At 38.2% G+C, this 20,312-nt stretch overlaps 1 protein-coding gene across 1 annotated transcript in view; it reads right to left on the bottom strand.

Annotated features, from left to right (window-relative positions):
* The window catches only part of HABP2 (hyaluronan binding protein 2), a 72,113-nt gene that overhangs the window by 25,226 nt on the left and 26,575 nt on the right, over positions 1–20,312 (bottom strand). The window contains exons 2-5 of the mRNA XM_061635953.1: positions 14,868–14,907; positions 3,392–3,514; positions 2,369–2,479; positions 969–1,085 (exon numbers count right to left, since the gene is read on the bottom strand). Of these exons, the coding sequence (XP_061491937.1) occupies positions 969–1,085; positions 2,369–2,479; positions 3,392–3,514; positions 14,868–14,907 (391 nt within the window). The remainder of the gene's footprint in view (positions 1–968; positions 1,086–2,368; positions 2,480–3,391; positions 3,515–14,867; positions 14,908–20,312) is intronic.

Genomic DNA, 20,312 nt, shown 5'->3' on the forward strand with positions numbered 1-20,312 from the left:
CTAGGAACACTTTTATAGGAAGAGAAGGTTAGCACAGAATAGCAGTGGGTTGGGTCTGGACGTTGGAAGCCCACAATCGGTTCCTGATCAAAACCTAAAGATCACCAGGTATGACTCTCTCTCTGCATACAGGTCATTGGGAACATAAAAATGAGATAGCATCATGCAAGCCATTTTAAAATAAATAAATAAATATTTTTATTGACGAGCATGAGAACTATAACAAGAAAACAAACAAAAAGAGAAGTACACAATAGTACATTGTCATTGTAATATATGGTCTCAAGTCCAATCTATGTAGTTATATGTGTCCTATTGTGTTTTTTCAGGGATCATCCCATATGTCCTGGCCAAAGTTGTCCATGCATAGCCAGTAGCTTACAGTTATTTTCTTTCTTATATATGCAATAAAGCAGTACCAGATCTCATGAAACTTGTCTGCTTCAGATCCTTCTCTTAATGCTCTTAAATTGTTAATTTTTTCACCAGCGCTCATTTCTGCACCTCCTGATACTGGCACTGAAGTAAACTGGGTTCAAGTACTTTACAATTTTATCAATAACCAATCTTGCAGAACAGTCACCAAGTCTTTATGCATTGCTGTTTTAGATTGATCATTAAATATCAGTAGCAAGGCTAATCGTGGATCAATGATTTTGATCCATGATTGATCCATGGTTTTGTTGGATAAAGGAGGAAGAACTTCTGTCTGAATTTTAGGTTGCATCTAGCTAAGTTCTACTCAGAGTATCCCCACTGAAATGAATGAAGCTAAGTTAGACATGGCCGCTAATTTCAATAGATCTTCTCGAGTAGAACTAACTTGGATGCAACCCATTAACAGAGGTTAGGAAGCAACAGGTCAAAGATTTTGATTCATTCTTAGACATACAGGATAGCAATAACACAAATGATTTTAGGGTAACCAATGCCTGATAGTATCAATTTCTCTCAAATTTGGTACTCACCTTTGTCACAGAATGGTGCTTTGTAGGGGTGTCTGCAACTGCATTGATAATAAGGAGCTCTTAAACTTATAAGGCAATCTCCTCTATTGCAGTTGATCCTTTGACATGTGTTTTTCACTATATTTTGTGGTACAGGTAAAAAGGACAAGTGAGTTAAGGTTATCTCCTCATTATGCATTCATTTACTCACTGTTCCATTCTCCTGACTACAGATTTGGTCCAGTGAATGTTCATGGATGGATAGCAATTTATACACTTGAATTTGCTCAGTTGTTTTATTAGTCAATGAAGATCTGTCAGATCAGTTCTAAGCATATATTTGTAGATTTTTTTAGACTTGGTCTATACAGTAGTATATGTAGTATAATGGCAACACAGATCACCTGTAGCATGTGCTATGTCAAGATCTGATATTACTCTACAAGCATAGGTGCATTTTTTTTCTTTAGCTATTCTTGGCAGAAATTCAGAAACCACAATCTCATAAAGGTGATCATTTCTGCAATTTCCATTATAGGCCCTGGAATTAAAAAAAAGTTGTATAGCTTTGCAATCGACAATACTCATGAAGCATGCTGCCATAGAGTTGCTCTTGCTAAAGAAGCAGCAGCCTCTGAGCCAGAAGAGTTTCTACTTGTCCCTTACTCTGGGGCCTTCCCAATAAATGTTTCTAGGGTCCTTGCTCTGATCTCGGCCAAGCCACAAGAACTTCCCCTCCAAAATAGACTACCTGGTATCCATTCTTCTTTTATTCAAGGACCTCCTTCACTATCCTAGTGCACTTCAAATGTTTTGGACTACAACTCCCACCAGCTGGGATTGATGGGAGTTGTAGTCCAAAACATCTGGAGGGTACCCAGTTGGTGAAGGTTGTTCTATGGCTATTGCTTTGCTCTCCCAGGTTTGGTCTGGTTTGGTTCCATTTTCTTTCTATCCTTGATCCTTTTGTGGGCTTGACTTCTATGGCATGCGTTGGAAGCATTCAACTGAAGAAGGCAAAGAGTACACATCCTGCCATATTTAAGTACTATGAAGCTTGTTGAAGATAGTAATCTTATATATGTGAGAGGTCAGCATTGGAGATTTCTTCTTTAATTAATTTTCTTTTTTGATGGGGGAGCCTAGGAATGTGGCAAATACAATAAAATAAAAAAACCCCAAAGATTTTAATTTGTAGCAGTTGGCAAGTCTGCTAACTTTACAATAAAAGCAACACTGTCTTATTAAACTGGAATGTACATAAAATATGATCTGCAAATGTATAGTATTCTATTCTAACATAAGTAGTTATGTACTTGTGACCATAAAAAACTGAAATAAAGCAGCTATCAAGTTTCTTTAATGACAATGTCCCACCCAGCTTTATGTAACACTAGTAACAGTATGAAAATTCTGCTTACCATTCTCACACTTAGATCCTTCGTATGGTTTGGGACAGCGACATGTATAGCTGTTTTTGTTCTGTTCACATAGACCATTATTCTGGCATGGCTTGGTCTGGCACGGATTTACTAGTACGGGGAGAGGGAAGCTGAAGTTTATTTTACAGTTAGATTGCTGCATGTGTGTAACTAAGGTTTTGTAACAGCAGTGATGGAAGTGATTACCAGTTTGTCACTCCAGTTCAATAAAGTTTGCCAACATGGTAGATTTACACAGTGAATAGCTTTCCCATTCATTCCAATTTATATTGCAGATGTCAACCAACATAGGAGATGACAATGCACAGTCAAACAGGGTGACTAGCATGCATCAAATGGTGGATCATTAACCACCTTTGCATTCATCCATAGATAGCTGCCTCTGAATTCAGATGTAAAAATGTATCTCCACCAACTTATTGTCTATGCACACATGTTTCTGTATTGAGCTCTATACATTTTGTAGAAAGTATCAAGGTTAGCTCCATTCAAATTTTATACAAATAAGACAAAACATGGTGTAGCACTCCATGCCCATTATAGAAACACAGATATAAGCTCATACTCATAATAAAAGGCACAGTGTCTTAAGAACTGTATCAACACAGACCATATCTTCACTGAAGGAAATAAGTATATATTATATCTTGATCTTAAATATATCAATTCCGAGGAGGAATAGGACTGTCAAACAGAACTTGTTGAAAGTAATGAAGCTGTTTAAAAGTCCCTAAAGACAAAGAATTATTTGCTATTCTCAGCAGGAATCCAAAATGAATTGCAGTCAGAATTTGTTCTGCAAGCACATGAGGTTCAGATCCTTTTCTACAGTATTACAATAATCTCTCTGAACTGGCAAGACATTTTGTAGAGATGCTAATAAACAATTAATGGCAAACAGTACGGAAAGCTCTGTTGCCCTAGAAGGAGTTTTCAGTTCTCCCCATCCCCATAATTTCTGCTTCCCCTTTCCCCATCACAAAGTGTGACCTTATAAAATACCATCATAATAGAAGTATTCATGAAACCACTCAGGATCTGTAGCAGAGATGGCATATCTGGTATCATCCTGTTCTGGCTGCATATATTCATTGCTGTATTCATAGTAATAGTAATCAGCTGAATCTATAGAGGTAGAAGGAACATAGGCATACTATTACATGAATCATAAAATAGCATTTTTTAAAAAAGTCTGTAGTACAGAAAATACTTACGGATCTGGTATAACTGAGAAGAAACTGGAAGCACTGGGTATATAAGAGGACCCAGTATATTTGAAGGAGCTTGGGGCAGTTGCTATCTCTCAGCTTAATCCACCTCAAATGTGGATCTGAGGATAACTTTGGGACATGTACACTGTTTAGAGCTCCTTGAAGAAAAGGCCAGATATAAATGTAATAAATAAATAAAGTTCAGGTGATTTATAACATTTCTTCCCATTGTCTGTCAAGGCTCAGGGTGGGTCATCAATAAATCTTTAATTCATTGTACCTTCACAATAATAAATGAGAGAGAAAATGACTTGTCTAAACTACCCAATGAGTTTTATGGCTGATTTGAACTAACATTTCCCACACTAGGGGTCCTTAACCAAACTCATTATTTTGCTACTGAGACAATATATCTAATTGCATCCTATAGGAAATAATGAAGCTCTAGTCCAATTCTCACATTACTTGACACAATAAAGTCACATAAGCTGATTCTTATCATGTCAGTTTTCTAAGGCACATATTTTCTTTGAATATTTGACTGAATTATTTGATAAAATCTAGTATATATTTATGCTTTTGAATGAATCCTTAATACCTAGAGCTCATACTCTATTCCTCCTTTCCACCTAATGAAACCAAGGAAGCCGTCCAGGTCCTAAACCGCTGCCTGGTATCAGTGATGGACTGGATGGGGACGAACAAGTTGAAACTAAATCCTGACAAGACAGAGGTGCTCCTTGTCAGTCGGAGGGCGGGTCAGGGAATAGGGATTCAACTTGTGCTGGACGGGGTTACACTCCCCCTGAAATCTCAAGTTCGCAGCTTGGGAGTACTCCTGGACTCGACTTTGAGCTTGGAGGCGCAGGTCTCTGCTGTGGCCGGGAGTGCCTTCACTCAATTAAGATTAGTGCGCCAGCTGCGCCCGTTCCTTGACCTGTCAGACTTGACTACGGTAACACATGCCTTAGTTACATCCCGATTAGACTACTGTAACGAGCTCTACGTAGGGCTGCCCTTGAAGACTGCTCGGAAACTTAAATTGGTACAAAGAGCGGCAGCCAGAATGTTAACTGGAGCTGGGTTCAAAGAACATACTACTCCTTTGCTATACCAGCTCCACTGGCTGCCAATTTGTTTCCGGGCACAATTTGAAGTGCTGGTTTTGACCTATAAAGCCTTATACGGCTTAGGTCCAGGCTATCTGTTAGATCGTGTCTCCCTCTATGAACCTGTCTGGATTTTAAGATCATCCGGTGAGGTCCTCCTTACTATTCCATGTTTCTCACAAGTTCTACTTGCTGAGACACAGAATAGGGCCTTTTCGATGGCTGCCCCTAGATTGTGGAATTCCCTCCCTAGCGAGGTTCAGTTGGCTTCCTCGCTATCATCCTTTCGCGCCCAGGTGAAGACTGTTTTATTTAGGTGGGCTTTTAACTGAAAATGTTATAGTTTTAATCTATTTTGATTTAATCTATTTTTAATTGTTTTTAACATGTATATTGGTTGTTCTGATTGTTTATTGTTTTAATTGTGAGCCGCCCTGAGTTCCTCGGAAGAAGGGCGGGGTATAAGTATTTTAAATAAATAAATAAAATAAATATGAATGTGGTATTGAATAGATAGCAGTTTTGAGAGTTTATAAAAAGAAAATACTCATAATTCAGTGGTAACTTCAACTGTAACTTAAGAAGTGGGCTTCAGTCTTATGTTCATGTGAAAGCACATGGAACTGTACATTCACTTGTGAGAATTTAGGATATGGACATTTACCAGCTGATCTCACAAAAACAATGTCATTTTACCTCACACATAAAAATATATTATTGACAGTTATTCAAAATTATATTTCACCAAAGAATGTGGCATTTAGAACTCTCCATTTAAAAATTAATCTTGTCCTAAATCTTTATATCCATATACATGCTAGTCTGCATAGCACATGCTGAAGAACACAGTTCCATCATAGGGTATAGTCCATATTCCAGCCTAGTCAATGACAAAGCTTCTATTGATTTTAATATTTGCATTTCAACTTTTAATGTTCATTTCTTTTATTTATCTGTATTGTTCAGATCACTTTCGGTAAGGCAACTTATTATTGTCACCTTCATAAGTCCAGACTACTCACATGTCCTGTGAGGTCATTGCAACTTTGCTTATGGCCTTTGGGCAAGGAAAATGCCTTGTTAAAAGTATATAGACTGTTTCAAGGTCCCAATCCCTTTCTGGGCACTGCTGAAATCACACTAATAGAATAAAAGTAGTACAATATAGTACAGATAATTATTCCAGTCTTAGTAGTCGCATAAGAGCAGGACATATTCACGAACAAAGGGAACAAGTGGGAGATTCTCCTTAGCTTTGATCATGGTGCCACATTTCCAATGCACAGAAACAGATCTTTGTTCATAGCCATGGCTCTCAGGATACCCATTGACAAATAGCTTTCAGAACAGCAAAGTGAAGATGGGACGGCAGTTCTTTCCATAGACTTTTCACAGAAGTAGTTGATTAAGACGGGTCATCCGCTCTTTCCGGCAGGTGTCACTGCAGTTTGTTGGAACTACTGGTGAGTTTCAAAGAGCAGGTATGGTAATGAGGAGAGTGAAAATGCATACAGGGACACTTTTAAAAGCACTCCCCTAGGGCTGGGCCGATGGCCTGGTGGATAACGCTTTGCCTTGAACTGATTATCAACGGCATTATCTTAGTTTTCGCAACTCATTCATTCTGTTGCAGCCTTTATCTTTATTCTTCCTTTGCTTCTGATAAAAAAAACTTTTTGTACAATGGATGCTTTATATTTCATATTAAAATAGAACTTTCTTTTTTTCTATGCGCCAACCCTGGTTTCTTGACGGCAAAAAAAAAAGTTTCACCTCATTTATCGTTATGTCAAGACTTCTTTTCTTCGCTCATTATTTCACAAGAGTTGAGTCTTTGCAATATGAAAGTGCTGCAGGAGTGCACACCGGGCTGAGGAATAAGGATATCATTCCAAGATAAGGCCATTGTCTTCACTGAGCAAATAAAGTTTAATGTGATACAATAGAAACAAGAAAAACAAAGAGAGAGTTTGCCTGGAGTTCAGACTTCAAGCTGACATTGCGTGGGAGGATTTTCAAGAAGTTAGATTTCCCTCTGTTTATTTATTAAACTTCATCTAAGTAAAGGAATCTTTGGCTCCACATGCACTTTTAACATCTGCATGTCATCCAGATACTCACTGAACAGATAAAACAAACAGGACTTTCCTCTTTTTCTGAACAAAGGATCCATTTTTGGATCCTTTGAGACCATCTCAATAGTTTCTCCCCTCTTGAGAACTTTTTCTTGATTATGATTATTTTTTGTCTAACATGCCTTTCTTGGTTCCTAATGAAATGTTGAGTGACATAATTTGAACCAGCCACATGATAGCATATGTTATTCAGAGCTTGTTTCACACGGTTGTTGGTCTTTCTTTGAGCATTTCTATTCGGTTCATTTTGTGCAGTAATAGCTAATGAGAATTTGACGTCCAAAGCTTGCAGAATCAGAGAGAATTTCATGTCTGGATTCAGACTATTTCAGTCAGCTAATTTTGACTAGAACAATCTGCTGTGTCGGCTTAATCTAGATCTAAATCTACAATTACATTCATAGGGGAATCATTAAAGATTTTAAAAAGAAGGGTTGACAACTAAAAGATATAATGAACACAGAGTAGAAATGAGTAGCATGTGCTTATAAGGAAATATATGCAACCTGCCAACAGAGTGAAATAAGAAGAGTGATGCTTGATATAATATTGGTAGTATCTGCCTCCAAAATCTGGACTTTCATCTTTACACAATGATAAAAACAAAATGTTATGGATCAATATTTATCTGAGTTTCCCAACTTGTTTTGAATGTAAGTTCTTCTTCAGAGGTGATAATTTTCATAGAAATGAACCTTTTATTTGAACAGGTAAATTCTAATGAGAGTAATGTTTTCTTTGTTGTTGCTACCCCTCTACACTCTTTCAGACCCTTTTTAAAAAGAACCAAGAAGTGCTCTAGACTTTTTGCTCCAAGCCCTACTACTTTTTTCTTTCTCTATGGATCTGGGAGTAGTAGCAGTCAAGTTACCATGCCATTTGGTTTGCTAGCCTGGATGCGGCCTGAACAGCTATAGAAGGGTCACTCATCACTTCACTTGATGCTTTTTACAGGATCTTGCTTACTCTGACTGAAGCCACTACTCTGGGGCATATCTTGGAGTTTCAACAGCTTCTATTAGCCCTCTCTGAAAATATTTACCGTTATAGGGTAAGAAATTTGCAGAGAAGAATATATTCTTCAGCAAGGTAGGTGACACTTTCTCACATTGACCCCATGCAATCTCCTTGGGTGTAGAGGTTTTTCCAGATGTTCCTATACCCTGTTCTCTTATAGTCAGCAATGTTTTGGAATGTCTAGGCTCATGGGATGAACCAGTTTAGAGCATATAAATATAGGTGTCCTATACATTAATAGGAAACTTGTTCTCCAAGTGTGGATCCTTATGTAGTCAAAACAGCACACACACAAGAGAGAGAGATATCCGCAGGCCTGGGGGAACCCCAAAGGATGCACATGTACACATTTTTAAGCAGGGAGACTCCCAAAACAATTCAATGAAGACTAAGTATGCTCAGTGGGTACAGAACACTGGCTGACAAGAGAAGGAAAAAATGGAAAATGGGGAAATGGAATGGAGCATCCTCTAAAAGTCTATGATTGTTTGGCTGGCACCCTGAATAGGAACACGCCTACATTTTGACTTTTTGTTGCAAGACGATGTGTATTTTTATTGCTAACCCTCAGATAGATAGAAAAATCTAAAAAAGAACAGACAACTTATAAACAAACAAACAAACAAAATAAAGGTTTTAAAATACTTCTGTATCTTTCTAGGACTACATTAATTGCACTGGTTCTAGGGTAGGATTCAAATGTACATGTGTACAGGATAGCGTTTCTCCAGAGATGGAGTAAAATATGACCTTTTCATAGGGAAGATTTTTTTCTCTCATTGATCCTAGGAAATGAGGGATTAGCTTCTGACCCAAGTGACTCAAGTAATCTCAGCTAATTTAAGATGTCTGTTTAGGATCAGCCCATCTCAGAAGACTCCCACAATTGGAAGTAGAAATTCATTTAAGATGTCAATAATGGGTAGACTTGCAGAATTTACTTGTATTGAAGATACAAACAATTAATAAAAGGGAAAAATAAATGTTCAGTCAAATGATGTCATTTACATTTAAAGAGCAAACACCTATCAAAAAGTCCTCAGACAAATGACACACACTGATAAAAGAAAAGATTATAGTTGATTTAAAGCATTATCCCACTAGGTATGTGTTTGCACTGTGCACACAATTCTGTCAGTTTGTTCTTGTGAAGGCAGCTTTGTACCAATACATATTATTGTATCAAGATTGGCCCACGAATACTACATGTAAGAGTCAAAGCAAGCCCTTATTAAAGATATATCAGGATTTACAGCATCATCCTATGCATATCTACCAAGAAGTATGTTCCATTGAGAAACCTTCCTATTCTCTGAAGCATTTTAAGTTACACTGATTTAATTTTAAAAATGTTTATTGTGTTGGATTGTTGCTTGTATTTTAGTATTGTTTTGTTATTTATTGTATTTTTATGCTGTTTTATGTTCACCGCCCAGAGAGCTATTGCTAGTCGGGTGGTATATAAATTTAATAAAATAAATAAATAAATAAATAAATAAATTGGAACTTATTCCCAGCTAAATGTATATAGAACTAGTCTTAATCATTATGTTTGGTGTGAAACATCTGTGCTGATCTTAAAAGGATTTAGCAAAAAGAGAAAAATACCTTCCACATCCCTTGAGGTTTTTTTTCTGTACTAAAAATGTGACTTATATGGTAATCTAGCAAGAAAAAATGTGGCAGTACTACATGAAAGCCACATAAAATGACTCCATGTGGTGGCTGCTTTTGTATGGCATCCACCAATGTGCTCACTGTGCAGAGCAGGTGATTTCACCATGGCACTGCAAACTTTCCTCCTGGAACATTTCAGTGGTATGGTCAACAACTGCCTCCTACATCCATCGAATGAGCTGCTGAACAAAATTGGCCTGGCATGTGATATCAGGTGCCACATAGGGTTATAATAGCAGCTGCCACATGACAGCCATGAAATCTAAACCAGCCCTGAGTCAAACTGGAGAAGGATGAGGTTTCAACAGGGATTCTGTTGGATCACAGAAACTTGAATGTGTGAATCATACAGTTGTCTAAGGTGATGAGGTTCTCTCACCTTGTTTCCCTCATAAAGTGATTTGAGGGAATCGTGACCTGAGTTTGAAGCTATATGATTACAAAGGCAAGTTCTACTTAGTATTTTTACCTCAGGGAGGAGCAAATAAATATGATCCAATAGTGGACAGCAAGGTGAGGCACTGCCACTCATTTGACTTCTGGTTGGTTGCACCACTGCTAATTAGCAGGAGGTAGAGGGGAAGGGGCTAGGCACTGGCAAGGTAGGTTAGTGCAATGCGATGGTAGCAGCACTGGATGGGCCCTGCTGGTGCATTTGTACTGCACTGACCTCACTTGCCCCTCCTGCTAAATCTCCTGGCAAGTGACACAACTGACGGGATGTCAGATGAGTGGTGGCATACCACCACACTGTCCACTACTGGTATGAACACTGTTCCTTCTTCACAGTTGCCTTCCACTTTACACTTCCTGATATTTTATTTCTTTCAAATGACCTTGAGAATGCCCCAGTGTAGGATGGTATGCACACTGCTTAATAGCCTTTCAGTCTAATTCTGGCCATGTCTACTCAGAAGTAAATCCAACTGAAATTTAAGGGATTTACTCCTTAGTAAGAGTGTTTAGGATTGCAATTTTAGGTCCTTGATTTTTCCATTTGGCATAGATTATGTTGCCAAGCTGAAATTTTACAGCAAAAACCCTCACCTCCCTCCTTTTATGATGTATTGAAAGGTGAAATTGACCTCCATAGATAGATGAACTAGAATACATTCCATAAATCAATTTGTTATTTTTTCATTGCTGCTCTTTACTAGTTCCTCAGCCTTAATAATCTTGTGGATTATGTTTCTTTTATTTAAGAAGCGTATCTTTTCCATTCATTTAAATTATTAACAGCGCCATTGGATTAATAAAGTAAAACCATATTTTTTTAAAAAAATCTAAGCACATAATTAACACTCAAATTCTGATGCATGGGCTTATTTTACCATATTACAGAATCTGAGCCTTGATTCTCTGTAAATGCAGAAAAATCTTAACACAAAGATGCAGTGATTTGACATTTGTCACTGAAATGTGACTATTACACAAAATTAAATGAGACATCCTACATGTATTTTCAAAGCACAACTTTCTTCTGTGTAGTACAAAAAAAACCCCTCTATATTTCGCAGTTGATAGGCAGAGATTGACTTTAAAAGCTTGAAATTAGCTTTGAGGATTGGATGATCTTTTAAACTGCTTATTCTTTCATCTGCATTTTTGTATGTTTGAGCTGTGAATCAGCTAGAGAATTTCTGATCAATATTCTTGGATTCATTCACTTATAGGGACCCTGTTCCAGTGGAAATAACCACCCAAGCATCGAGAACTGTTGTTATGTCTCCAAACTCTCACAATGAAATCTGTCTAATCTTGTTTTTAACAACATTCTATAAGTTATCTATAATGTGCAGTGAATCACTCCTTCTGGTAGTTTTTCCTGCCCGACCTGTAGATGCCAGGGGTGGAACCTGAAACACTTGGCATGTAAAGCATGTGCTCTACCACTTAGCTATGGCCTTTCCCCAAAACCTGGTGAGGTAGATTAGGATGAAAGAGAAGTAGTGGTTTAAGGGCACCTAGTGAGAATGGCCAAATGGAGATTTGAACCACCATCTCCCCAGATATAATCCATCAATTAGCCTTTAAACCACACCGGCTCATTACTCACTCTTTAAAGAATATTATCCTGCTTTTATGTACAAATATTTTCTACCCCAACTTATTTATCTGTGTATTTCATTTATGAATTGCTGCCCCTGAGGCATTCTGAAGCAATTAACAATATAAAAACATATAAAAGTTACATACATAAAAACAAATAAAGCAATGGCATATAAAAACAATTTTTAAAAGTTATAAATATAAAAACAGTTTAAAATATCAACAGCCCATACATAAAATTAATTCAAATCCAGGAGAGACACTAATTGGGATAAAGATTCTAGAAGGCTTGTTGAAAGAGGGAAGTCTTTAGCAAGCACCAAAAAAGACAATATTTATTTATTATTATTATTTATTAATGATATTTATTAGTTGCTTTTTCCCCCAAATGGAACTCAAAGTGACTTACAAAATTTTTTTTTGCTCAAAGTGGCTTACAACAAAAGCAAAAAACAATTACAAAAACAATTTCATAATAAAATAATACAACAGCAGTAATAAAACAATAACAAATGTCACAGCAAATAATAATAATAATAATAAAATAAAATTTTATTTGTGAGTTGCCTATCTGGCCGAATAAACACAATTCCCCCCCCCAATACTATAAGTATAACATTACATTCTTTAGCAGGCCACATTACACCTCTTGGCAATATGGCAAAAATAAAAGGAAATTAAGACAGTTTCAGTTTTGCTCCTAGAAACACCCCACCCATGATGTTACGTGCAGTCTCACTCCTGCAGCCACTTCTTGCAAGCCCTCCAAAGGCTGGAGGTAGTGGGGTAGCTGGAAACACCACGCTCATGATTTTAGAGAATGCATCTGCTCTTCTTATCTCCCTTGAAGATACATAATGATGCAAAGCCCTTCCAGATGTTTGGCATTAATTGTTAGGGCTATCCGTGTGTGATGTAGAGGTTACAGTGTTGGACCAGAATTGGGGAGTCCACTCACTGGGTGACCTTCAGCTTTTCATGGCCTCTTGACCTAACCTTCCTTATAGGCAGGTGCATTCTTAGGGGGTGGCCCAGAGAAAATGAACCACAAGTCTTTTCTGCTAGGTCCCATTTTTCCTACACCTTATTCCTTTTTAATAAGATGATGATGATGGTGATGATGGTGGTGATGATTTTTTTAAAAAATGAAGCTGCTGGGCATGCTTCAACGTGCAATGTTGATGAGTCCCAGCTGTGCAGAGAACAAATTTTATGCACTTTTGTGTCTTGGCCCATGCCCCCAGTCTTTTAAGTACCTAGTAACACCACTGCTCTTTGGGTCATTGTAAGGATAAACTTGTAAGGATGAAATGTGGGTGATGGAAGGAACTATGTAAGTTGGCCTGAGCTCCTGGGAGAAAGCACGTTTTATAAAACCATCTTAATAATAACTGCTGTGGGGGAAGTTGGGATGAATTTTGTTTCAAAATTAGCAAAATTAGTTGCTTAAGTGATAATTGGGTGAGCCAACCCAACAGAAAAGATGCCCCCCCAATATTATATACAAAAACTGACTGGACTAGCAGTTGAATCTTACTTCCATACTGGCAATGTGACAGTATCCTTCACTGCAGTTCTGTCCTAGAATACCTTCCTCCTACCCAGCATCTGTCATCTGAGGAGGATGCCTCACTCTGCTTAATAATAGGGCTGGCCCTTATTGGGCCATTTTATTAAGCATCATTCTGATTCTAGTCATCCTTGTTTGATTTTAAAAAACCCATAAATTGTAACTTATTTCTTCCAGCCATATTAATGCTGTAAATTGAAAGGATTAGGACCTGCATCCACCTCCATATAGAAATCCCACATCTAGGAATGGGTGAATCTGTCAATTTCAGTTTCTCACAGTTTCTTATTTTTCCAGTCTTAAATTCAGTTTGTCTGCATTTCCACAGCAGTTTTTGATTTTTTTTTTAAAGTCTTCATGGAAATTCATTTAGTGAATATTTAGTGAAACATTCTCCTAGTATACAATTTTTTGTATGCAATTGTACCTAATACACATATTTTTTCAAAGCAATTTTCCTTAAAACAATGCATTTTTGTATGTTATTTTCAGTAATATATGCATTCCTATGCACAGTTTATCCATTTTTATACACATTACTTAGCTGGACAACTGGGAGTGTGCTTTAGTTCAGGTATTGTTTTAGAAAGTGCAAATTAGGTAGGTTTGCCTTTAAATACCAACTGAATTCAATTTTCCCCACATCCCTAGTCCAAGAAGATGGACTGTGCAGTTCTAAACTTAGTAAAAAGACTCCATTTCAACAAAGCTTTAACATTCCATATATTATTTAATTTTCCAAAAATCCAAGACATTAAAACAAAGATAAACAAAATAAAAATATGACCCACCATTATCTTGAAATATGTCATTCCAAGATAATATAAAGACTGACACTTTCTGTACAAACATATTTTGCATAGTAAATGAATTAGACACCAGATGAGTATATATTATATAGCTTTTGACATAAATTTAATATCCTAAACTCTATAAAATCACTCTTACAGAAGGCAAAACAGATGACTTTGAATAGTATGCAATACACATTTTAGCTACTATTTTAATTACCACTTTCATGTCAGTCTCATCAACCACCATAAGATATTGTACAGTATTATCCTATACATGTCAACTCAGAAGAAAGCAGTAGTGAACTTAATGGGACTAACTTCCAAGTAGACATTTATTTCCATTTATGAATTGTTTCCTATGAAACATCTTGATTTAACAATAGAAACATAATAAAAACATATAAAACAATTTCATATATAAAAACAATTTCATAGCCAATGGGTTCTATCCAGTGCTGCTGTACTGCTAGTGCAGCAGACTTCTGTTTGAGGAACAAAACTTGCCCCTCCTCTTCTCTCCCCTGCAGTCCCCTTGAAATCTGAAAATCTGCTCCAGTAGGTTGGAGGACTCTCCTGAGTATATTTAGGGGGCATGCAAGGAGAGGAGAGAAAGGGGAAGTCCCACTGCATGAGGGGAAATCCAGTTGTGCAGTGTTGGATGCAACTCAATACAGATACAGACTGGGATAAAAATCTCCACTTAAAAAGAGTTGTTGAAAAACGTCATATACTGTAGTATTGTGCTATTAAATTTTCAGGCTGCCAGAAAAAATGTTGTCTTAACATTCCAATGGAATCAGTGGATTTGTTTAGCTGGTTAAAATCAAGCTACAATTATGCTTCTTGCTTAGTCAAGTTACAGCCTCCTTAGTTATCTGAAGTACTTGCCACAAAGGAAAAAATATGTATTGCTTACCAGTTTGCAGGTCAAACAATGATGACATGATACCCGAAAGCTGTATGAGAAGAAGAAAAAAATGGATGTGTAACAAGTCAGATTTAGGCACTCTCTTGGAAGTCATTTGAATAAAATGGATTATTGTAAACCCAGTCTCGTTATTCAAAGCAAATGCATTTGAACAATGCAAATAATAATATATTGCAATTTTCAAGGAGATGGTTGCACATTTTTTAAATTTAAAACAATCTACATACCGCTTTCTCTTAACAATTTTAAAAACAGCTCATAAACTAAATAAATATGTTATGATTCATGGAGAGTTCCTGCTAGAGATCATTCTGAGGTGGGGGTGGGGAGGAACAGGCTTAGATGTCCCAGCTCTTTAAAACGCTTTATATTCCTTCCTGGAAATCTTATATAGCAATAGTGAACTATTATGTAGCCAAAAATGATGTTATCCATAAGCAAAAGGGAAGTATCAGCAGCTGACTTGGGGGAAATGTTTGGGCATGTATAAGTACACTTGGGAGCATATAAGTACATACAAATAAAACTTTAGGGGGGAAAACTTAATGGGGGGGAGAAATTCTTTTAAAAAACTGAATGAAGATTGAGCTTGCTCAGCGGGCATGGAATGCTGACTGACTGTTGTGGAGGGATGGAATGGAGTGTCCTAAAAGAAGACACAGGGGAAAACCTTAACAGGAACACTTCACACTTTAACATTTTGCTGTAAGTCTCGCTTCTTTAGAATAAATGGGTAGGCTCCAACACAGCACAAATAGGCACCCATTCATGCAATGGGGCTTCTCCTTCCTCTCAACCTCCTGCAGTCCCCATGTGCCCTCTAAGTCTGCTACAGGGAGAAGTTGGGGGACCCTCTGGGGCAGATTTTGGAGGTGCATAAGGGGCTGGAGGGGAAAGAAGGAAACTGCAAGTCCCATTGCACAAGCAGATTTTTGTTGTGCAATTGGTTAGACATCATTGGATACCCCCCATGTAACAAGGGAATATTGCCATCATAGAGGATTGTACTATATTGTATTGTGCCACCCTGGGCTCCTTCTGGGGGTAAGGGCAGGATATAAATGTAATAAGTAAGTAAGTAAGTAAGTAAGTAAGTAAGTACTAGAATACCCTTGAGGTTCTCTTGTCCAGTGTGATGATTCTGTGGTCTTTTTCTTTCTTGCCAAAGCTTTGATGTTAAACCCACCTGGAGTGCTTAGCTTAGTGGCATGAGTTAGTTATCAGTATAGCAGAGTTTTACCCAGCCATGTAAAAATTCAGTACACTCCTGAATCCATAGTCAGCAATTAACTAGTGTTTAGCTACAAAAGGAGTACAAGCTAGAAAGTATTTCAGGCATGCTATGCTTTGTTTGCTTGTCCATTTTGGGGGCTTGTTATATTCTACATAACCAGAAGAGGGAGTGCTTGTCTTTCAAAGTCTAAAAGGAAGTGAAAAATAGGTACCAGTATTTATTTCACAAAACCATTTTTTTCTGCTAGCCAGTATGGCTGAATACTTCATTTTATCCAGAGACTAACATCCTAAATATCTTAATTGTGTATAGTTCTGTATAATTTGGTACAATATATATGTTAATTTTGTAAACAGCTGAGGCAACATTTATTTTGAAGCTAGGGAGATTTACAAGAACCTTTTTTTTAATCACTACTTCCAAAAATCAACAACAAAAATGCATAATTCAAAAATGCAAGGAGCAATTGTGTGCAAGGTTCCTTAGCCTACAGCCTATATTAATATCTTGAAATTGCATTTAAAAAGTTGCTGAAATTCACAGTGTCAAAACTTGAAATCATCTTAATTTCACCCTAAATGTGCAGGACCTTTTCTATAGGACAGTGCTTTTGAGCTAAAAGAAGCCAAATATTATAGAGAGTATTTTGTACCTCTCGATGTCTGGTGTATTTTTGTTTGAAAGAGCCTGGAGGATGCAGGTAGCAAAATATAAGAATACTTAGAACACCAGGATTTTGGTGCTATTTCATTCATTCATTCAATATATTTCTTGCTTTTCAATTATAAAAAATGTCCAAGGTGGCTAAAGTGACCCCTCAAGCTGGAATGGGTGTGGCATAGAAACTGAGACACTTCTCAAACTGCCTCTGAGCTTTTTGAGTGTTGTATGCCCCCGAACATTTTGGCAGCACTATTGGGAAATTAGATTTGCTTATTTTAGGGCTCTGGTAAATGCCCAGCCTTGCCACATTCTGGATCTGACCAGAGTATACAAAGAACATGTTCTGCAAAGTGCAATAAAATGAAGAGCTATGTGCTTTAACATGTTGATATGTAGGAGGTGTAATGGAAGTCCTCTAGTTCAGGTCATTTCAATTTGGAACTACAAGAGATAAAATCCAAGAAAATCTGCCATACAGTGCATACAGAAAACTTCTTCACAGCAAGTGAGGGAAAGACAAAGGGAAACAAGTTTGTCATAGCAGTAGACCTATTGAATGAAGAGGTCTAGTTGGCAATCTGGCATCTAAAGAGACATAAGAACATAAGAACATAAGAAGAGCCTGCTGGATCAGGCCAGTGGCCCATCTAGTCCAGCATCCTGTTCTCACAGTGCCCAACCAGGTGCCTGGGGGAAGCCCGCAAGCAGGACCCGAGGGCAAGAACACTCTCCCCTCCTGAGGCTTCCGGCAACTGGTTTTCAGAAGCATGATGCCTGACTAGGATGGCAGAGCACAGCCATCATGGCTAGTAGCCATTGATAGCCCTGTCCTCCATGAATTTGTCTAATCTTCTTTTAAAGCCGTCCAAGCTGGTGGCCATTACTGCATCTTGTGGGAGCAAATTCCATAGTTTAACTATGCGCTGAGTAAAGAAGTACTTCCTTTTGTCTGTCCTGAATCATCCAACATTCAGCTTCTTTGAATGTCCACGAGTTCTAGTATTATGAGAGAGGGAGAAGAACTTTTCTCTATCCACTTTCTCAATGCCATGCATAATTTTATACACTTCTATCATGTCTCCTCTGACCCGCCTTTTCTCTAAACTAAAAAGCCCCAAATGCTGCAACCTTTCCTCGTAAGGGAGTCGCTCCATCCCCTTGATCATTCTGGTTGCCCTCTTCTGAACATTTTCCAACTCTATAATATCCTTTTTGAGATGAGGCGACCAGAACTGTACACAGTATTCCAAATGCGGCCGCACCATAGATTTATACAACGGCATTATGATATCGGCTGTTTTATTTTCAATACCTTTCCTAATTATCGCTAGCATGGAATTTGCCTTTTTCACAGCTGCCGCACACTGGGTCGACATTTTCATTGTGCTGTCCACTCCAACCCGAGGTCTCTCACCTGGTCAGTCACCGCCAGTTCAGACCCCATGAGCGTATATGTGAAATTAAGATTTTTTGCTCCAATATGCATAATTTTACACTTGTTTATATTGAATTGCATTTGCCATTTTTCTGCCCATTCACTCAGTTTGGAGAGGTCTTTTTGGAGCTCTTCGCAATCCCTTTTTGTTTTAACAACCCTGAACAATTTAGTGTCATCAGCAAACTTGGCCACTTCACTGCTCACTCCTAATTCTAGGTCATTAATGAACAAGTTGAAAAGTACAGGTCCCAATACCGATCCTTGAGGGACTCCACTTTCTACAGCCCTCCATTGGGAGAACTGTCCGTTTATTCCTACTCTCTGCTTTCTGCTTCTTAACCAATTCCTTATCCACAAGAGGACCTCTCCTCTTATTCCATGACTGCTAAGCTTCCTCAGAAGCCTTTGGTGAGGTACCTTGTCAAACGCTTTTTGAAAGTCTAAGTACACTATGTCCACTGGATCACCTCTATCTATATGCTTGTTGACACTCTCAAAGAATTCTAATAGGTTACTGAGACAGGACTTTCCCTTGCAGAAGCCATGCTGGCTCTGCTTCAGCAAGGCTTGTTCTTCTATGTGCTTAGTTAATCTAGCTTTAATAATACTTTCTACCAGTTTTCCAGGGACAGAAGTTAAGCTAACTGGCCTGTAATTTCCGGGATCCCCTCTGGATCCCTTTTTGAAGATTGGCGTTACATTTGCCACTTTCCAGTCCTCAGGCACGGAGGAGGACCCAAGGGACAAGTTACATATTTTAGTTAGCAGATCAGCAATTTCACATTTGAGTTCTTTGAGAAATGTCGGGTGGATGCCATCTGGGCCCGGTGATTTGTCAGTTTTTATATTGTCCATTAAGCTTAGAACTTCTTCTCTCGTTACCACTATTTGTCTCAGTTCCTCAGAATCCCTTCCTGCAAATGTTAGTTCAGGTTCAGGGATCTGCCCTATATCTTCCACTGTGAAGACAGATGCAAAGAATTCATTTAGCTTCTCTGCAATCTCCTTATCGTTCTTTAGTACACCTTTGACTCCCTTATCATCCAAGGGTCCAATTGTCTCCCTATATGGTCTCCTGCTTTGAATGTATTTATAGAATTTTTTGTTGTTGGTTTTTATGTTCTTAGCAATGTGCTCCTCAAATTCTTTTTTAGCATCCCTTATTGTCTTCTTGCATTTCTTTTGCCAGAGTTTGAGTTCATTTTAATTTTCTTCATTTGGACAAGACTTCCATTTTTTGAAGGAAGACTTTTTGCCTCTAAGAGCTTCCTTGACTTTGCTTGTTAACCATGCTGGCATCTTCTTGGCCCTGGCGGTACCTTTTCTGATCTGCGGTATGCACTCCAGTTGAGCTTCTAGTATAGTGTTTTTAAACAACTTCCAAGCATTTTCGAGTGATGTGACCCTCTGGACTTTGTTTTTCAGCTTTCTTTTTACCACTCTCCTCATTTTTGTGAAGTTTCCTCTTTTGAAGTCAAATGTGACCGTGTTGGATTTTCTTGGCAATTGGCCAGTTACATGTATGTTTAATTTAATAGCACTGTGGTCACTGCTCCCAATCGGTTCAATAACACTTACATCTTGCACCAGGTCCCGGTCCCCACTGAGGATTAAGTCCAGGGTTGCCGTCCCTCTGATCGGTTCCATGACCAACTGGTCTAGGGAATAGTCATTTAGAATATCTAGAAACTTTGCTTCTTTGTCATGACTGGAACACATATGCAGCCAGTCTATGTCCGGGTAGTTGAAGTCACCCATTACTACCACATTTCCTAGTTTGGATGCTTCCTCAATTTCATATCTCATCTCAAGGTCTCCCTGAGCATTTTGATCAGGGGGACGATAGATCGTTCCCAGTATTAAGTCCCTCCTGGGGCATGGTATCACCACCCACAACGATTCTGTGGAGGAGTCTGCCTCTTTTGGGGTTTCGAGCTTGCTGGATTCAATGCCTTCTTTCACGTATAGAGCGACTCCGCCACCAATACATCCTTCCCTGTCCTTCCGATATAGTTTATATCCAGGGATAACCGTATCCCACTGGTTTTCTCCATTCCACCAGGTCTCCGTTATGCTCACTATATCAATGCTCTCCTCT

This window comes from Rhineura floridana, chromosome 7, assembly GCF_030035675.1.
Source record: "Rhineura floridana isolate rRhiFlo1 chromosome 7, rRhiFlo1.hap2, whole genome shotgun sequence".
Classification (NCBI taxonomy): Eukaryota; Metazoa; Chordata; class Lepidosauria; order Squamata; family Rhineuridae; genus Rhineura; species Rhineura floridana.